This window comes from Mastigoproctus giganteus, chromosome 5 (assembly GCF_048544385.1).
Source record: "Mastigoproctus giganteus isolate SK-2022 chromosome 5, ASM4854438v1, whole genome shotgun sequence".
Classification (NCBI taxonomy): Eukaryota; Metazoa; Arthropoda; class Arachnida; order Uropygi; family Thelyphonidae; genus Mastigoproctus; species Mastigoproctus giganteus.
Window position 1 is genome coordinate 234552786 of NC_143579.1, and position 17801 is coordinate 234570586.

Consider the following 17801-nt stretch of genomic DNA (forward strand, 5'->3'; position numbering starts at 1 on the left):
ATGTTCCAAAATATGTGGCCATAAAGTAATCAGAAAAAATATTAAATAAAATATAAAAAAAAATATTTTTTTTTTGAATTACAACACTGCTGTTAGTAAAGATAATACTTGTTCTTCTTATCCAATACTGTGTCTGAATAAAGAATAAAATAAATTAAAGAGTGAGCCATTTTAAATAATTTTTTGTCATGTTTTGAAAAAATACCAACTGGTAGTCAGAATACAATGTGCTGATTAAAGCAATTTCTCTCTCTCATATTGTGGAGTTATAATTCATAACTGGGTTGTTACTATTGCAACACCAGGGTACCTACCCACCCACCAAAGAGAGGCCAATGAGTCTTGAAACAGTGCCATCTGGGTGGTGGGATCTGCTGAGAAAGTAACAGTAGTCTTCTCCATTGGTGAACTGTTACTTATTTGAGGTAGTGCAATATCATGGAAACTCTTGAAGGTTTTCACAATATGAGGTATAATTAAAATGATGCCAATTTATCTACTTCAGCAATTCACTAAATACAAACGTGATGCAATGGCACTAACCTAATACAATGTGTTTGTTGATGTAACAACTTTTATCTGAAAAGCATTCTAAAGGGTTAAATAAAACTGCATGATTTTCTACCATGATGCCATTTTTTTCTCAGCCATTTTATAGTGATGTGATAACTTATGGGCAACTAAGATTATGCAAGTCATAAAATATGATGAATAGAAAATGCTATTATATTTTATTCTTGTAAACTGGCCTTCATATTATACGAGCAAATTACAACAGGGTTTTAACTCGCTTGATAGGTGGAATAGGACCAGGGTATGTCTGCCAGGGGCAAAGGTTAATGACGTTGTAGAGCAGATATCATCTTTTAAGGGCACAAAAGGTGATATAGTTGTACACGTTGGCACTAATGATATTAAGAGTAAGAGACCGGCAGAATTACTTAGCAAGTACAGGTCACTGTTTTAAAAAAGCTGTGAATTAGGGTTGAATTTGAAAGTGTCTGCAATTCTGCCCAGACACGATAGGAAGGAGTATATGATGAGAGCCTTGTCGATCAATTCGGCCCTGGAGGGATTGTGCAAGGCTCAAGGGGTAGAATTTTTTTCAGCCTGGACTGTACTTGTTAACAGGAGAGATTGCTTCTACAGGGATGGGATACACTTAAATAGAAAGGGTGCAAGAATTTTTGCTGATGCTGTCGAGGCAGAGTTAGGTGGGTCGGGAAACTGCTAGTTGGGGGGGATACAAGGACTAATAGATTAACAGTAGCCACTGGCAGAGGTGGAAGTGATTCTTGCACTGCTTCTATTGAAATGAGCAGAAGCCTGAAAAACAAGATGCAGAATATTTCAGAGACTGCTGGGAGTCATTGCGGTACAAGTAAACACATGGGTTGTGTTAGGGTAGCCAAGAATAGAAACAGGTGCATGTATACCTGCGTGTACACCAATGCTAGGAGTTTGGTAAATAAATTTGATGAATTTGAGGTATTGCTCAAAACATCAAAGGCAGATATTGTTGGGATATCAGAGACGTGGTGTCACACAGATATAAGGAATGTGGAACTGGAATTTGGGGAATACAATGTATATACAAAGGATAGACAGGACAGGAGGGGAGGAGGGGTTATACTATTAGTTAAGAAACACATAAAGTCCAAGGAAGTGAAGCCAGTCGACATCGATGGACAGGGCAGTGTCGAGTCAGTTTGGTGTGACATAAGCATAGGGAAATCAAAATTGAGAGTAGGAGTGTGCTATAGGCCTAATGACTCTGATGAGTATAATAAGATACTGTACAGGGAAATAGAGTGGGCCAGTAAATCAGAGAGTCTTATAATGGGGGATTTTAATTTCCCAGATATTGACTGGAATTTGTGGGTTGGTCACTCGCACACTAGCAAGGCTTTTGTGGATTTATTGGATGATTGTTTTCTACATCAGCATGTTCGTGAGGCAACAAGAGGGAGCAATACTCTTGATCTGATTATCAGTAGTGATTCTTCATGCATTAAGAATCTGCAGATAAATGAACCACTAGGTGGCAGTGATCACAGTGTGTTGAAGTGGGATTTACTCAAGGAGGTAACTACCATCAGAGGTAAAGGGAAGGGTTTTTGTTTTCGTAAAGGCGACTATGATGGTCTGAGACAGTATTTAAATTCTATACAGTGGGACCAACTGATGATGTTACCAACAGCAAACTCAAAATGGGAAGCATTCAAGGAACTAATCTTGGAGGCTACCAGGCTTTACATAATAACTAAGAATTATTGTTCAAGGTTTAGGCCTAAATGGTTGTCAGATGAACTAATGAGACATGTGGCAGAGAAGAAAAATGCATGGGATACATACAAATTAATGGGTGACATGGAAGCCTATGATAGATATAAGTTGGTCTGTAACCAAGTCACAAAGGAGATTAGGCAGGCAAAGGCAGACTACGAAAAATCCTTGGCAAAGGATGCAAAGAAAAACAGAAAAGAGTTCTTTACCTATTTAAACTCAAGAAGGAAAGGGATGAATCAGATTGGCCCACTGGATATTGATGGTTCGACAGTTGAGGATCCTGCTCAGGTGGCTAACAATCTAAACAAGTATTTTGCATCTACATTCACGCATGAGGAGTTATTCAGGAAGGAGAATGATGTAGGTAAAGTAAACATTGGCAGTGAGCTGATTGATTTTGTAATATCTGAGAGGCAAGTGGAGGAGAGATTGTTGAGGATAAACATAAAAAAGGCACCTGGGGTGGATGGGATCTATCCAGTTATATTAAAGGAGGCAGCAAAGGAAGTGAGCAAACCCCTAGCCATAATTATGAAGGCTTCTTTGGACTCAGGGGAGGTACCCATAGACTGGAGATGTGCAAATGTAACCCCAATTCACAAAGAAGGGTCAAAGGCAGTAATTATAGACCTGTTAGTTTAACTTCTGTTCCAGGTAAATTAATGGAGGCACTGGTTAAAGAAGCACTGCAGGATCATCTAGACAAGAATTCAGTTATAGCTCAGACGCAGCATGGTTTTGTTAAGGGCAGGTCTTGCCTGACCAATTTGATTGGATACTATGATGTAGTCACAAAAGAACTGGATGCAGGGAATAACTTTGATATTATATATTTGGAGCTTAGAAAGGCTTTTGATACTGTTGCACATGGAAGACTGCTGCACAAATTGGAGCAGTGTGGCATTGGAGGCAAACTGCTGCTATGGATAAGGGGATGGTTGAGTGGCAGAAGACAGAGAGTGGTAATCAATGGACACTGCTCAACGTGGACTAATGTTATTAGTGGAGTTCCTCAGGGTTCAGTGTTGGGTCCGTTGTTGTTTTCGGTTTTTATGAATGATACTGATGATGGGATCTCAAGTTTAATGTCCAAGTTTGCAGATGATACAAAGGTTGGCAGGGTTGTTAAGGACACCACTGACCCTATGCTGCTGCAACAGGATCTGGAAAGGTTGAACAGATGGGCTGAGAGGTGGCAAATGAAGTTTAACATTGACAAATGTAAAGTACTACATATGGGAAACAGTAACCCCAGAGCAGTGGTGGAGAATGAAAAGGACCTGGGGTAATTGTGCAGGCAGATATGAAGTTCTTTGAGCAGTGCAGACGAGCTGCAAGAGTAGCTCATGGTGTCTTGTCAATGATATACAGGAATTTTTCTAGGAGGGATAAGGAGGTGATTATTCCCTTGTATAAGGCAATGGTTAGGCCACATCTTGAGTACTGTATACAGGTCTGGAGGCCTCATCTCAAGAAGGATGTAGAGCTGCTAGAACGGGTACAGAGAAGGGCAACAAGATTAGTGAATGGAACAAAGGGTTGCTCTTATGAAGAAAGGCTTAAGTTTTGCAAATTACAGAGTCTGGAGACTAGCCACCGGCGAGGTGATCTGATAGAGGTGTATAAGGCTTTGAATGGTTTGAGCATGCTCAATGCCAATGGGATTCTTCATCTTGCTCAGAATAATCAGCTCAGAGGGCATAAATTCAAATTGAGGAAGGACGGATGTCGGATAGATGTGCGGAAATTTGCCTTTGGCCAGCAGGTGGTTAGTTGGTGGAACCGACTTCCATCACTTGTTGTTGAAGTTGATAGCCTAAACAAATTTAAGGCTCAACTGGACAGGTATTTTGAGCAAACGGAGGGGTGAAATGGGAGTGGTGTGTTTTTTTTTTGGCTGATGCTGAATAAGCTTGCTTTCTTGCATCATATGCCTCTACTAATGCTAATGCTAGATTGAATAACAACTGATTTTCTAAATTTCTATACCCTAAAGACAAATGAGAATTCTACTGAATCATATTACTATTTGAATTAACTATTATTTTGCTTTATTTGATATTCGCTTAACCAGACTTTATTGCATATGGTAAATTATCCACTGAATCATACCAAACTTTAATATGTTATTAATAATTTTTTATTTATATTCAGTATAAGTAAAAAAAAATTATTTTACCTTTAGAATGGGGATGAGGTCTTGCATTTGAAATGCACCAAGCTGCAACAACCAAGTCATCTGTTTCATCTTCATTTCCTCCTGAAAATATACTGAAACCAGTTTTCTTGGATGTGAGGGATGATCTGAAAGGTTGTATGTTATAGGTATATCGATCACGGAGTTCAGTCAGCTGAGGGAAGGGAAAAGGTGCTAAAGTGTAAATTTTCTGGTAAAAAGAAAAACAGATAGATATATATTAAAAAATACTCAAGTTTTCAGTTTCCAAGTTTTGCTATCATATAAATACAAATACTATCATAATGGAATAGACAACTAACATCTTTTTATCTTTATAAAAAATATATTGAAGGAGTAAAACTGCTGCTCTAGAATTTGCTTAAATGAGTCTTTTATGGAATGAAAATTTTTTATTCTACACAGATAACCCATTTTATTTCTCTAAGGATTATCCTGTAGAAAACTATCACTATCCCTCTCGGAGATGTTTGTTTGTTTGTTGTTTGGTTTTTAGGAGCATTAGCAACTAAGGCCATATTGCTCCGGGAATATGCGGTGGTCATTCCCTGACCTTTCCGCATGGTTACGGGCTCGAACCCCGGTCTAATCAAGAAGCGTGTGCTATGCACTGTTGCTCCTTCCCACCTGGCTACGGAGGCGCCTCCCTCTTGGAGAAACCAATAAGATGATGAAAAAGGTAATAAGGCAAATTTTTAAAAATATTCTATAATACATTAACTTAACTGAACATTATACATTATTAGCATCTATGTAGCCTTCTTTGTTAATGCTAATTTTTTTTTGTTTTCTAGGCTGAATACTAATACACTAAAAAAAACAAACAAAATTCAGTGAAGATGTTAATACCAATAAGCCAGTGTTTGGGTTTGGTTTGGTTTGGTAAGATAGCCACACAAGCCAATGAATCTTTATAACAGTTTTATACTGCTCACCAAAGATCAAATGAGCTGGTGGGTCCCATGACCTTCAGATAGTTTTGATATGATGACTCTACTCTTTGATTGTAATGGGACTATTTTGAGATGCAAGGAGAACTAGGGTATTTTTTAATGTGATATTCTGCATGCATATTAAAGATGGATATGTACTTTTTTTTAAAAATATTCTGATGACTGATATCGCCTTTCCTTAAGCTTTTTTCTGAATGCCAGCAGGGCATTTGGAAAAGATTGAATTCTTCCATTTTTAAAAATCTCATGACTATTAGAAAAGCTACAGTTATTTGAATGGCTTTTCTATCAAATTTACCACATGCAATTGCACAAATGAACAATGATAATGTTGAACTGTCTTACATTTCTCATTTGTGTGATTTCCCACAAACAGAATATCTATGAGGGCTGTTCAGTTCAATAAAGAATGGTCATAATTTTTCATGAACAATTTTCCGCTTGCTATTTCTAGCTGAGCTGCAGAATTTAAGAACAAACCAAGTTGCATCACACAGCAACTATGCAGTTGTCTTGTGTATGGTGTGACCTTGGTGATCGGTCAAGTTTATGCCCATTCAGTTTTACCTACATAACACACAAGGAACAGTATGCTGCTCTCAAATTTTGTTTCAGCCATAAGAAAACATCAGCTGAAGTGTATGAAATGTTAAAAGAGGCTTATGGTGAAATCTACACTTCCATATAACACAGCTATACGGAAGTGTACATTTCACCAATAAGCTTGCACCATAAGGAGGGACGCAAATAATTTGTATTTTCTTATCTACTCATTTTTTTTTCTCGGCCAGTGCAGCAAAATCCTGTGGCTTTCTTGCACTACATGGCTATCACTATTACTAGCTCACAGGTGGTTTAGAATGTTTAAAGATGGACATGATTCAATTGCAAAAATCAGTAGTCCTGCAGCTTTAACAACAGCTGTCACCACAGAAACTGGAAACACTGCTTCTGCAATTGTGAGAGATGATTGTTGTATAACAGGCAGAGATGTTGAGAATATCAGTAGGAAGTAGGCAGCGTATTTTCCATGACCATTTGCATATGACATGCATTTCTGCAAGCTGGGTTCCAAAACTACTAACACCTGAGCAACAGCAAGTTTGCACAGAGGTCTGTCAGGTGATACAATGGATGGTTACTGAAGATGGCAAGGCTCTGCACAAGGTAATATTGATAGGTGAGACATGGCTTCATGTCAAACCAAACAGTAAGCGACAAAGTTCTGTCTGGACGTCTATGTCATCGTCATCAACAACAACAATAAAAAAAAAAAAAAAAAATTATGGCTTCTGTGGGAGAGGTGATGGTTATCTCTTTTTTGACATTCATGGAATGATTTACTAGCATGTTGTGCCCATCATGTGACTGTAATGGTACCTTACTACAGAACTGTACCACACACTTTGCAGGACCACATTTATCACAAATGACAAGAACTGCACATAGATGGGTGGATGTTGCATCATGACAATGTGAGACCTCACATTGCTTATACTGTCATCAAGTACTTAGCCAGCATTAATGTCAAATGTATTCCTCATCTGTTCTACAGCCCTGACCTTGCACCCTGTGATTTTTTTTTTATTTCCAAAGTTAAAGAAGGAGGTGCAAGGAAGCTGTTTCTGGTCCTTAGAAGTTGTAAAGCCATAGGAAGTGATTCTCGAACGTGTCAAAAATGGACTAAATGCATTTGATCAAATGGGGACTACTTTGAAAAGGACCATCAAAATATGGATGATTAATAAAGGTACGTAGTAAGCTGTGATACAGCCGAGTAGTCGTGAGCAAAAGCGCAGTGGCTTTTGCTCACAAGAGCATCAGGCGTGGCCAGCCTGCTTGTAAAAATTTGGCTGGGCGTATCATCATGGAGGATCGACAATCATTTCATCCACGTCGCTGACTCCTAACTGGGATAATTTTACTAAACAGTCCTTGTAAACAAAGTAGATGTATTGGGACAAAAGCATCTACAGCCACTCCCTGACTTACATATGGGTTGCGTTCTGCGGAACTCAACATAAGTCGAATTTTACACAAGTTGGAATTTCCCTAAATGCTTATGCAGCAATCGCAACTATGCGTGCTGAATTTGATTGAAGCAAAAAAGAAATGTTCGATGAACATGTAAATAGAATTAATTATTAAATTTTTTTATCTCATGTGCAGGAACAAATTACAAAAATTTCAAAATTATAAAATTACAAAACAAGAGAGGAGACAGGCATACCATCAGCAAGTTTTACCTTTCGAGCATCATTGCCAGGATTAACTCTCCAGCTGATAAGCACACCACTGTGGAAGTTAAGGGCTGTGGAGATTTAGAAGGGGTTTTTACCAACACATCACAAAATATCTCTGCAGCTGCAGAATTGGCACTGGCGACTTCACCGCATACTTTAATGTTTTGGAAACTAGCGCGATGCTTTTTTTTTTTTTTTTTTTTTATGAGAACCCCAAACACGAGAGGTATTATAACCTATAGTACTTAGTACCGTGCTTGGGTTGGAGGTTGAGAAGACGAAAGAAGATATTTATTGATATTGGACTTGAACTTCTCTAGATTGTAATTTTCAGGAAATACGTATGAAGGAAGGTTGTTCCAGAAAACGGCAGTTGAATGAATAAACGAGGAAGATGAAAAGTTGGTTCTGTGGGTTTGAAGTTGGACAGTAAATGGATTTTGGCTGGTGGCAGCACGTGTTCGGACTGTTTTGAAAGAGAGAGTGGGAATTATAGAAGCCAATTCAGAAGAACAGTGCCCATGGAAGTATCTGTAGAAGAGGCATGCAGCAGAAACAGTGTGTCTATGAGAAAGCGAGTGGAGAGACTCTGTTAGAGATGAATCATTAATTAACCTAACTGCCCTCTTCTGAATGGAATCAAGAAGCCTGAGAGAGGTTTTGGGGGCACCACCCCAGATGTGGGAACAATATTCCATGGCAGGGCGGATTTGCGATTTATACAGAGTGAGCAGCTGTTTGGGAGAAAAGTAACGCCGAGAGCGAAAGAGAAAACCAAGTTTTTTAGATGCAGAGGAAGCAATATTTGTAATGTGCTTGTGCCAAGAGAGATTAGAAGTCAGGGTAATCCCCAAAAGAGATATATCATTTTGCCTAGAAATCGGAGTGTCACTAAAGATAAGCATAGGAGCAGAAGAATCCTTTTTGCAAGATATAAGACAAGATTGAGTTTTAGAAGGGTTGAAATCAACTAAGTTGTCTTTGCCCCACTGGAGAATTACCTGAAGATCGGCATTTAAGGAATTGGCAGCAGAATTTCGAGAACTTGAAGCTGATTGAGCTGGACAAGGTTTCTCAAAATGGAAAGTTGAATGCAATGTGCTATCATCGGCAAAACTATGGATAGGATTTCCAGTAAATGGAAGAAGGTCATTGATATACAAGAGGAAAAGAGTGGGGGAAAGAACTGAACCTTGGGGGACACCGGCATTAGTGGAGAAGTTAGAAGACAGAGAGCCATCCACCATCACCCTCAGTGAGCGATCAGAGAGAAAACGATAACCAATTACTAAAAACAGTTGGCAAACCATAAGATGGAAGCTTGTTTAGAAGACCTTTATGCCAAACACGATCAAAAGCCTTTGAGATGTCAAGAGCAACTACTTGTGTTTCACCGAACCTTTCCATTGAATTAGTCCATAAATGGGTAACATAAGCCAGAATATCACCAGTGGATCGACACTGACGGAATCCATACTGGCGATCGTTGATCAGACGGAAGGTTTCTAGGTAGTTTAAGAGTTGGCGGTTAATTGATTAACCGCTTGAACCTATTAAACCACCCGTGCCACAAATTTGGCTTGGGGTTCACTGTACTTATCCTAAATATCTTCATAAATACTTCTTGCTTTTTCTTGGATGGTCATTGGACTCAGAGGCACTTGATTCTGAATCTGATTTTCCATCCATATTATTAATAGCTTTTCCATCTTTTGATATAGCACCTGAACACTGTTAATCTTAAATGCATTGATCCTTTAACATGTTCTTTTATATGCGCACTGTCCCTTAAAATAGTACTCACTGCCAAAGCAGCGAGACCTAATTTCCTTGCAATAGATGACAAACTTTGTCCTGCTTCATACTTCTTAATTAATAATCTTTATTTCTAAATCAATTTTGTTTTGTTTCTTAGCACTGCCAGCACTTGCATTTTCCATTGGTCCCTTTCCTAACACCATTGTAATAAGTAAATAGGAACGAACAGAAGATTCTGAAAATTTGTTTTTTATATGACTAAAGATTTCAGTGAAGGGGAACCCATTTCACCATAATACCGTAACGTAAAAACCCACACAATTCCAGTTATCGGTATTATTGCAAATGCAATAAGATCGAGTTTACTACCCATTTGCGTTAACAGAAAAGCCAAATAAACCGGAAAATGCAAACTGTTTTTATTGTTTTATGGTAGTGACCTCCAGAAATGTGTTTTAGAAAAATATCACAAAGGCATTCAAAATTGACTCCTATAACAGAACGTATGGTAACGATAAAAGTGTAGTGGAATTTACATTATAAAAATGACCTTTTAGAGAGATAAATAGCTTAGTTGCATACTGAAAATTTCAACTTCCAAGGTCTTGGAACGAATTAGTAAAAAAAAAAAAAAAAAAGAAAAAAAGCAATGTATTATCGGGTTCAGATTATGATATTTTCATGATAACTCCATTTATTCCTACAGGATGCAAAATACCTTTCCATGATTTTTTTAAGTTTGCACTGGCTGGCAAAAACTTGTGTAAAGTCGAATTTCCATAAGCCGAGTATTACATATAAGCTGGGGTTGTAATCAATAATGTTTTTAGCATGTCCTCTGTGATGGCATATAGTGAATTCATCAGGTGTCACTCATCTGAAGACGTCTGAGATTGAATCCAACAAAATGATTTTGTAAAAGGTTTCTTCAATTGGGGTTTTACAGTTAGTCAATCTCTGATGGTGAAAGAAAGAAAGAGATCTCAGTCAGTTTATTTCAGATTTTTCCGACCTCAACACAATATGCAAATTTTCTCATGAAGACACATTTGTAACAGCAGGCTGGCTGACCGACCAATTTACATTCTCAGAGAAAAAAAGTGTTTTTCAGCATCTAAGTACAGAAAAATAAATAGTAAATTCTGTATTACAACTGTAATACAGAATTTACTTTTTTTTTTACAAGGCTGCTTACAAAGAATATGGTTGATTGGTAGAACAGACTTCAATATTTTGTTGTGGAAGTTGATAGCTTAAAAATATTTAAGGTTGAGTTGGACAGGCATTTGGAACAAATGGAGGGGTGAAATGGAAGGGTTCTTCTTTTTTTTATTTGGCTGATGCTGCATAAAGCTTGCTTTCTTGTATTGTATGCCTCTACTAATGCTAAAACACACACAGAATTTCACAATGGTTTTGTGTACTTTAGAGGGGGGAGAGATTCATGATGGAATACTGAGGAAAATGTTAATATAATATATATGTCTTATTTTCACCTGTTGAGTTATTGCTATCATGAGAATACTAATCATCTAAATTTACCTTTTATGATGTAAACCTTAAAATAACTATTCAGAAGGTTAGTAAACTATGGGTATCAATGCACAACCTTGCTAATTTAAAATATGCTCACTACCCTTTATCTCAGTGATTACAAAATGATTTTGTAATAACTGAGAGCAAAGTGGAGGAGAAATTAGTAGTAGTAGAGGCACGTGATGCAAGAAAGCAAACTTATGTAGCATCAGCCAAATAAAAAAAATAAAAAAACCATTTCACACACCATTCCCTCTAAAAGTTTGTCCAGTTCCTCCTTGAATTTCTTTAAGCTATCGACTTCCACAATGACAGATGGACGTTTATTCCAGAAATCAACTACCAACTGTTTAAGGCAAATTTCCGCACATCTATTCTGCAACTGTCTTTCCTCAATTTGAATTTATGCCCTCTCAGGTTCATAATTTGAGCAAGAGGAAGAATCCCATCAGCATTGAGCCTGATCAACCCATTAAAAGCCTTATACACCTCAATCAGATCACCTCATAGGTGTCTAGTCTGCAAATGCAGCAATTTGCAAACTTAAGCCTTTCTTCATAAGAGGACCCCTTAATTTAGCATTAGCATTAGCATTAGTAGAGGCATCCGATGCAAGAAAGCAAGCTTATGAAGCATCAGCAAAAAAAAAAAAAAAAAAAAAAAAAACACTTCCACTTCACCCCTCTGTTCGTTCAAAATACCTGTCCAGCTGAGCCTTAAACTTATTTAGGCTATCAACCTCCACCACAAGGGATGGAAGTCTGTTCCACCAACCAACCACCCGCTGGCTAAAGGCAAATTTCCGCACGTCTATCCTACATCTGTCTTTCCTCAATTTGAATTTATGCCCTCTCAGGTGATTTTTCTGAGCTAGAGGAAGAATCCCATCAGCATTGAGCATGCTTAAACCATTCAAGGCGTTATACACCTCTATCAGATCACCTCGCTGGTGCCTAGTCTCCAGACACTGTAATTTGCAAAACTTAAGCCTTTCTTCGTAAGAGCACCCCTTTGTTCCATTCACTAATCTTGTTACCCTTCTCTGTACTCGTTCCAGCAGCTCTACATCCTTCTTGAAATGAGGTCTCCAGACCTGTATACAGTACTCAAGGTGTGGCCTGACCATTGCCTTATACAATGGAATAATTACCTCCTTATCCGTGCTGGAAAAATTCCTGTATATCATTGACAATATTCCATGAGCTACTCTTGCAGCCCGTCTGCACTGCTCAGAGAACTTCATATCTGCCTGCACAACCACCCCCAAGTCCCTTTCATTCTCTACCACTGTCAGTGTAGTACCACAGAGTTGATACGTTGCTCTGGGGTTGCTGTTTCCCATGTGTAGTACTTTACATTTATCAATGTTAAACTTCATTTGCCACCTCTCAGCCCATCTGCTCAACCTTTCTAGATCCTGTTGCAGCAGCATAGTGTCAGTAGTGTCCTTGACAACCCTGCCAACCTTTGTATCGTCTGCAAACTTGGACATTAAGCCCGATATACCATCATCAATATCATTTATAAATACAGAAAACAATAATGGACCCAACACTGAGCCCTGAGGGACTCCACTAATAACATCAGTCCATGATGAGCAGTGTCCATTGATTACCACTCTCTGTCTTCTCCCCCTCAACCACCCCTTTATCCATAGCAGCAATTTGCCTCCAATGTCACACTGCTCCAATTTGTGTAGCAGTCTTCCATGTGCAACAGTATCAAAAGCCTTTCTAAGATCTTGTAAGTCTTGTAAGATGCACTATTTGCTTGATGTTTGCGGAGCAGTCAAGTATGGGACATGATACTGCCATGGGGGATGTCTTTGTGTGTGTGCGATGCAAGGAGTGTAAGGAGATAAGGCGACAACTCAGCGTTGTTATGGGCCTATATGAGAGCTTGAAGGATAGGGTGGATGCCCTCGAAGGATTACAAGTGAGGGGCCCATCAAGCTCTCAGCTGCCCACACCAATGCCAGAGCTTGCACTTGGTCATCGCGGAACACAGCGGCAACCCCCAAGGCAGAATGCGCTGGTCCCAAAGGAACTAGTAGTTGTTGGTGACTCTATTGTCAGGGAAACGGGAAACATGCTTTGTAAAAAGGATAGGTGGAATAGGACCAGGGTATGTCTGCCAGGGGCAAAGGTTGATGATGTTGTAGAGCGGATATCATCTTTTAAGGGCACAAAAGGTGATATAGTTGTACACGTTGGCACTAATGACATTAAGAGTAGGAGACCGGCGGAATTACTTGACAAGTACAGGTCACTGATGAAAAAAAGCCGTGAATTAGGGTTGAAATTGAAAGTGTCTGCAATTCTGCCCAGACACGATAGGAGGGAGTATATGATGAGAGCCCTGTCAATCAATTCGGCCCTGGAAAGATTGTGCAGGGCTCAAGGGGTAGAATTTTTTTCAGCCTGGTCTGTACTTGTTAACAGGAGAGACTGCTTCTACAGGGATGGGATACACTTAAATAGAAAGGGTGCAAGAATGTTTGCTGATGCTATCGAGGCAATGTTAGGCGGGTCGGAAAACTGCTAGATTGGGGGGATACAAGGACTAATAGATTAACAGTAGCCACTGGCAGAGGTGAAAGTGATTCTTGCACTGCTTCTATTGGAATGAGCCGCAGCCTGGAAAATAAGATGCAGGATATTTCAGAGACTGCTGGGAATCATTGGGGTACAAGTAAACACATGGGTTGTGTTAGGGTAGCTAAGAAAAAGAACAGGTGCATGTATACTTGTGTGTACACCAATGCTAGGAGTTTAGTAAATAAATTTGATGAATTTGAGGTATTGCTCAAAACATCAAAGGCAGATATTGTGGGGATTTCAGAGACGTGGTGTCACACAGATATAAGAAATGCAGAACTGGAATTTGGGGAGTACAATGTCTACAGAAAGGATAGACAGGATAGGAAGGGAGGAGGGGTTATGCTATTAGTTAAAAAACACATAAAATCCAAGGAAGTGAAGCCAGTCGACATCGCTGGACAGTGCAGTGTCGAGTCAGTTTGGTGTGACATAAGCATTGGGAGATCAAAATTGAGAGTAGGAGTGTGCTATAGGCCTAATGACTCTGATGAGTATAATAAGAAACTGTTCGGAGAAATAGAGTGGGCCAGTAAATCAGAGAGTCTTATAATGGGGGATTTTAATTTCCCAGATATTGACTGGAATTTGGGGGCTGGTCACTCACACAGTAGCAAGGCTTTTGTGGATTTCTTGGATGATTGTTTTCTACATCAGCATGTTCGGGAGGCAACTAGAGGGAGTAATACTCTTGATTTGATTATCAGTAGTGATTCTTCATGCATTAAGAATCTGCAGATAAATGAACCACTTGGTGGCAGTGATCACAGTGTGCTGAAGTGGGAGTTACTGAAAGAGGTAACTACCATTAGGGGTAAAGGGAAGGGGTATTGCTTTCGTAAAGGCGACTGCAATGGACTGAGACAGTATTTAAATTCTATACAGTGGGATCAACTGATGATATTGCCAACAGCAAATTCAAAATGGGAAGCATTCAAAGAACTTATCGTGGAAGCTACTAGGCTTTACATACCAACTAAGAAATATTGTTCAAGGTTTAGGCCTAAATGGTTGTCAGATGAACTAATGAGGCATATGGCAGAGAAGAAAAATGCATGGGATACATACAAATTAACACGTGACACGGACGCCTATGATAGATACAAGTTGATCTGTAACCAAGTTACAAAGGAGGTTAGGCAGGCGAAGGCAGATTACGAGAGATCCTTGGCAAGGGATGCGAAGAAAAACAGCAAAGAGTTCTTTACTTATGTAAACTCTAGAAGGAAGGGGTTGAATCAGATTGGTCCACTTGAGATCGATGGGTCAACTGTTGATGACCCTGCTCGGGTAGCTAACAAACTAAATGAATATTTTGCATCGACATTCACACATGAGGAGTTATTCAGCGAGGGGAATGCCAGAGGTGTATTCAACTCTAGCAGTAAGCTAGAGAATCTTGTAATAACTGAGAGCAAAGTGGAGGAGAAATTGTTGAAGATAAACACAAGAAAGGCACCTGGGGTGGATGGGATCTATCCAGTTATATTAAAGGAGGCAGCAAAGGAGGTAAGCAAACCCTTAGCCATAATTATGAGAGCTTCCTTGGACTCAGGGGAGGTACCCATTGACTGGAGATGTGCAAATGTGACCCCAATTCACAAAGGGGGATCAAAGGCTGACACAAGTAATTATAGACCTGTGAGTTTAACTTCTGTTCCCGGAAAATTAATGGAGGCACTGGTGAAAGAAGCACTGCAGGATCATCTAGACAAGACTTCAGTTATAGCTAGGACACAGCATGGTTTTGTTAAGGGGAAGTCTTGCCTGACCAATTTGATTGGATACTATGATGCAGTCACAAAAGAACTGGATGCAGGGAATAACTTTGATATTATATACTTGGATCTTAGAAAGGCTTTTGATACTGTTGCACATGGAAGACTGCTGCACAAATTGGAGCAGTGTGGCATTGGAGGCAAGTTGCTGCTATGGATAAAGGGGTGGTTGAGGGGGAGAAGACAGAGAGTGGTAATCAATGGACACTGCTCATCGTGGACTAATGTTATTAGTGGAGTCCCTCAGGGTTCAGTATTGGGGCCTTTATTGTTTTCTGTATTTATAAATGATATTGATGATGGTATATCAGGCTTAATGTCCAGGTTTGCAGACGATACGAAGGTTGGCAGGGTTGTCAAGGACACTACTGACACTATGCTGCTGCAACAGGATTTGGAAAGGTTGAGCAGATGGGCTTCGAGGTGGCAAATGAAGTTTAACATTGACAAATGTAAAGTACTACATATGGGAAACAGCAACCCCAGAGCAACGTATCAACTCTGTGGTACTACACTGACAGTGGTAGAGAATGAAAGGGACCTGGGGGTGGTGGTGCAGGCAGATATGAAGTTCTCTGAGCAGTGCAGACGAGCTGCAAGAGTAGCTCATGGTGTATTGTCAATGATATATAGGAATTTTTCTAGCAGGGATAAGGAGGTGATTATTCCCTTGTATAAGGCAATGGTCAGGCCACACCTAGAGTACTGTATACAGGCCTGGAGGCCTCATTTCAGGAAGGATGTAGAGCTGCTGGAACGAGTACAGAGAAGGGCAACTAGATTGGTGAATGGGACAAAGGGGTTCTCTTACGAAGAAAGGCTTAAGTTTTGCAAATTACAGTGTCTGGAAACTAGGCACCAGCGGGGTGATCTGATAGAGGTGTACAAAGCCTTGAATTGTTTGAGCATGCTCAATGCTGATGGGATTCTTCCTCTAGCTCAGAAAAATCACCTGAGAGGGCATAAATTCAAATTGAGGAAAGACAGATGTAGGATAGATGTGCGGAAATTTGCCTTTAGCCAGCGGGTGGTTGGTGGGTGGAACAGACTTCCATCCCTTGTCGTGGAAGTTGATAGCCTAAATAAGTTTAAGGCTCAGCTGGACAGGTATTTCGAACGAACAGAGGGGTGAAGTGGAAGTGGTTATTTTTATTTATTTATGTTACTTTTTTTTTTTTTTTTTTTTTTTTGGCTGATGCTGCATAAGCTTGCTTTCTTGCATCAAATGCCTCTACTAATGCTAATGCTAAGATCCAAGTATATAATATCAAAGTTATTCCCTGCATCCAGTTCTTTTGTGACTGCATCATAGTATCCAATCAAGTTGGTCAGGCAAGACTTCCCCTTAACAAAACCATGCTGTGTCTGAGCTATAACTGAAGTCTTGTCTAAATGATCCTGCAGTGCTTCTTTAACCAGTGCCTCCATTAATTTTCCTGGAACAGAAGTTACGCTCACAGGTCTATAATTACTTGTGTCAGCCTTTGATCCTCCTTTGTGAATTGGGGTCACATTTGCACATTTCCAGTCTATGGGTACCTCCCCTGAGTCCAAGGAAGCTCTCATAATTATGGCTAAGGGTTTGCTTACTTCCTTTGCTGCCTCCTTTAATATAACTGGATAGATCCTATCCACCCCGGGTGCCTTTCTTGTGTTTATCTTCAACAGTTTCTCCTCCACTTTACTCCCAGTTATTTCAAGATTCTGTAGCTTACTGCTAGAGTTGAATACACCTCTGGCATTCCCCTCGCTGAATAACTCCTCATGTGTGAATGTCGATGCAAAATATTCATTTAGTTTGTTAGCTACCTGAGCAGGAGTATTTAGCTCAACAATCTTCTAGCCCTTCTTTGTACTTGCTCAAGGACTCTAAATCCTTTGTAAATTGAGGCCTCCAGACCTGTGCACAATACTCAAGGCATGGCCTGACCATTGCCTTATACAAAGGGATAATCACCTCTTTTTCCCTACTAGCAAAATTTCTGTATATCATTGACAACACCTCATGAACTGCTCTGGTAGCCTGTTTACACAGTTCAGAAAACTTCAAATCTGACTGCACAACTACTCTCAGGTCTTTTTCATTTTCTACTACCCTAAGCGTAATAGCACAAAGTTTGGTATGTTTCTCTGGGGTTACTTCTACCCATATGCAGTACTTTGCATTTGTCAAAGTTTTTATAGATCCTGTTGTAGTAGCACACTGCCATTAGTGTCATTAACAATCCTGCCAACCTTAGTATCATCTGCAAACTTGGACATTAATCCTGATATACCTTCATCAATATCATTGATAGATATACAAAACAACAGTGAGTCAAACACCGAACACTGGAAGACTCCAGTAATAACATTAGTCTACAAAGAGCAGCATCCATTGATTACCACTCTATCTTCTCAAACTGAACCACTTGCCCTTAATACTATACTACTCCAATTTGTAAAGTAGT

The 17801-nt window shown here is 39.6% G+C and overlaps 1 protein-coding gene across 1 annotated transcript in view; it reads right to left on the reverse strand.

The window, feature by feature from the left end:
* The window catches only part of LOC150086293 (TBC1 domain family member 30-like), a 200394-nt gene that overhangs the window by 32860 nt on the left and 149733 nt on the right, over positions 1–17801 (reverse strand). Inside the window, exon 8 of the mRNA XM_090374853.1 lies at positions 4469–4676. Coding sequence (XP_090230979.1) covers positions 4469–4676 — 208 coding nt within the window. The remainder of the gene's footprint in view (positions 1–4468; positions 4677–17801) is intronic.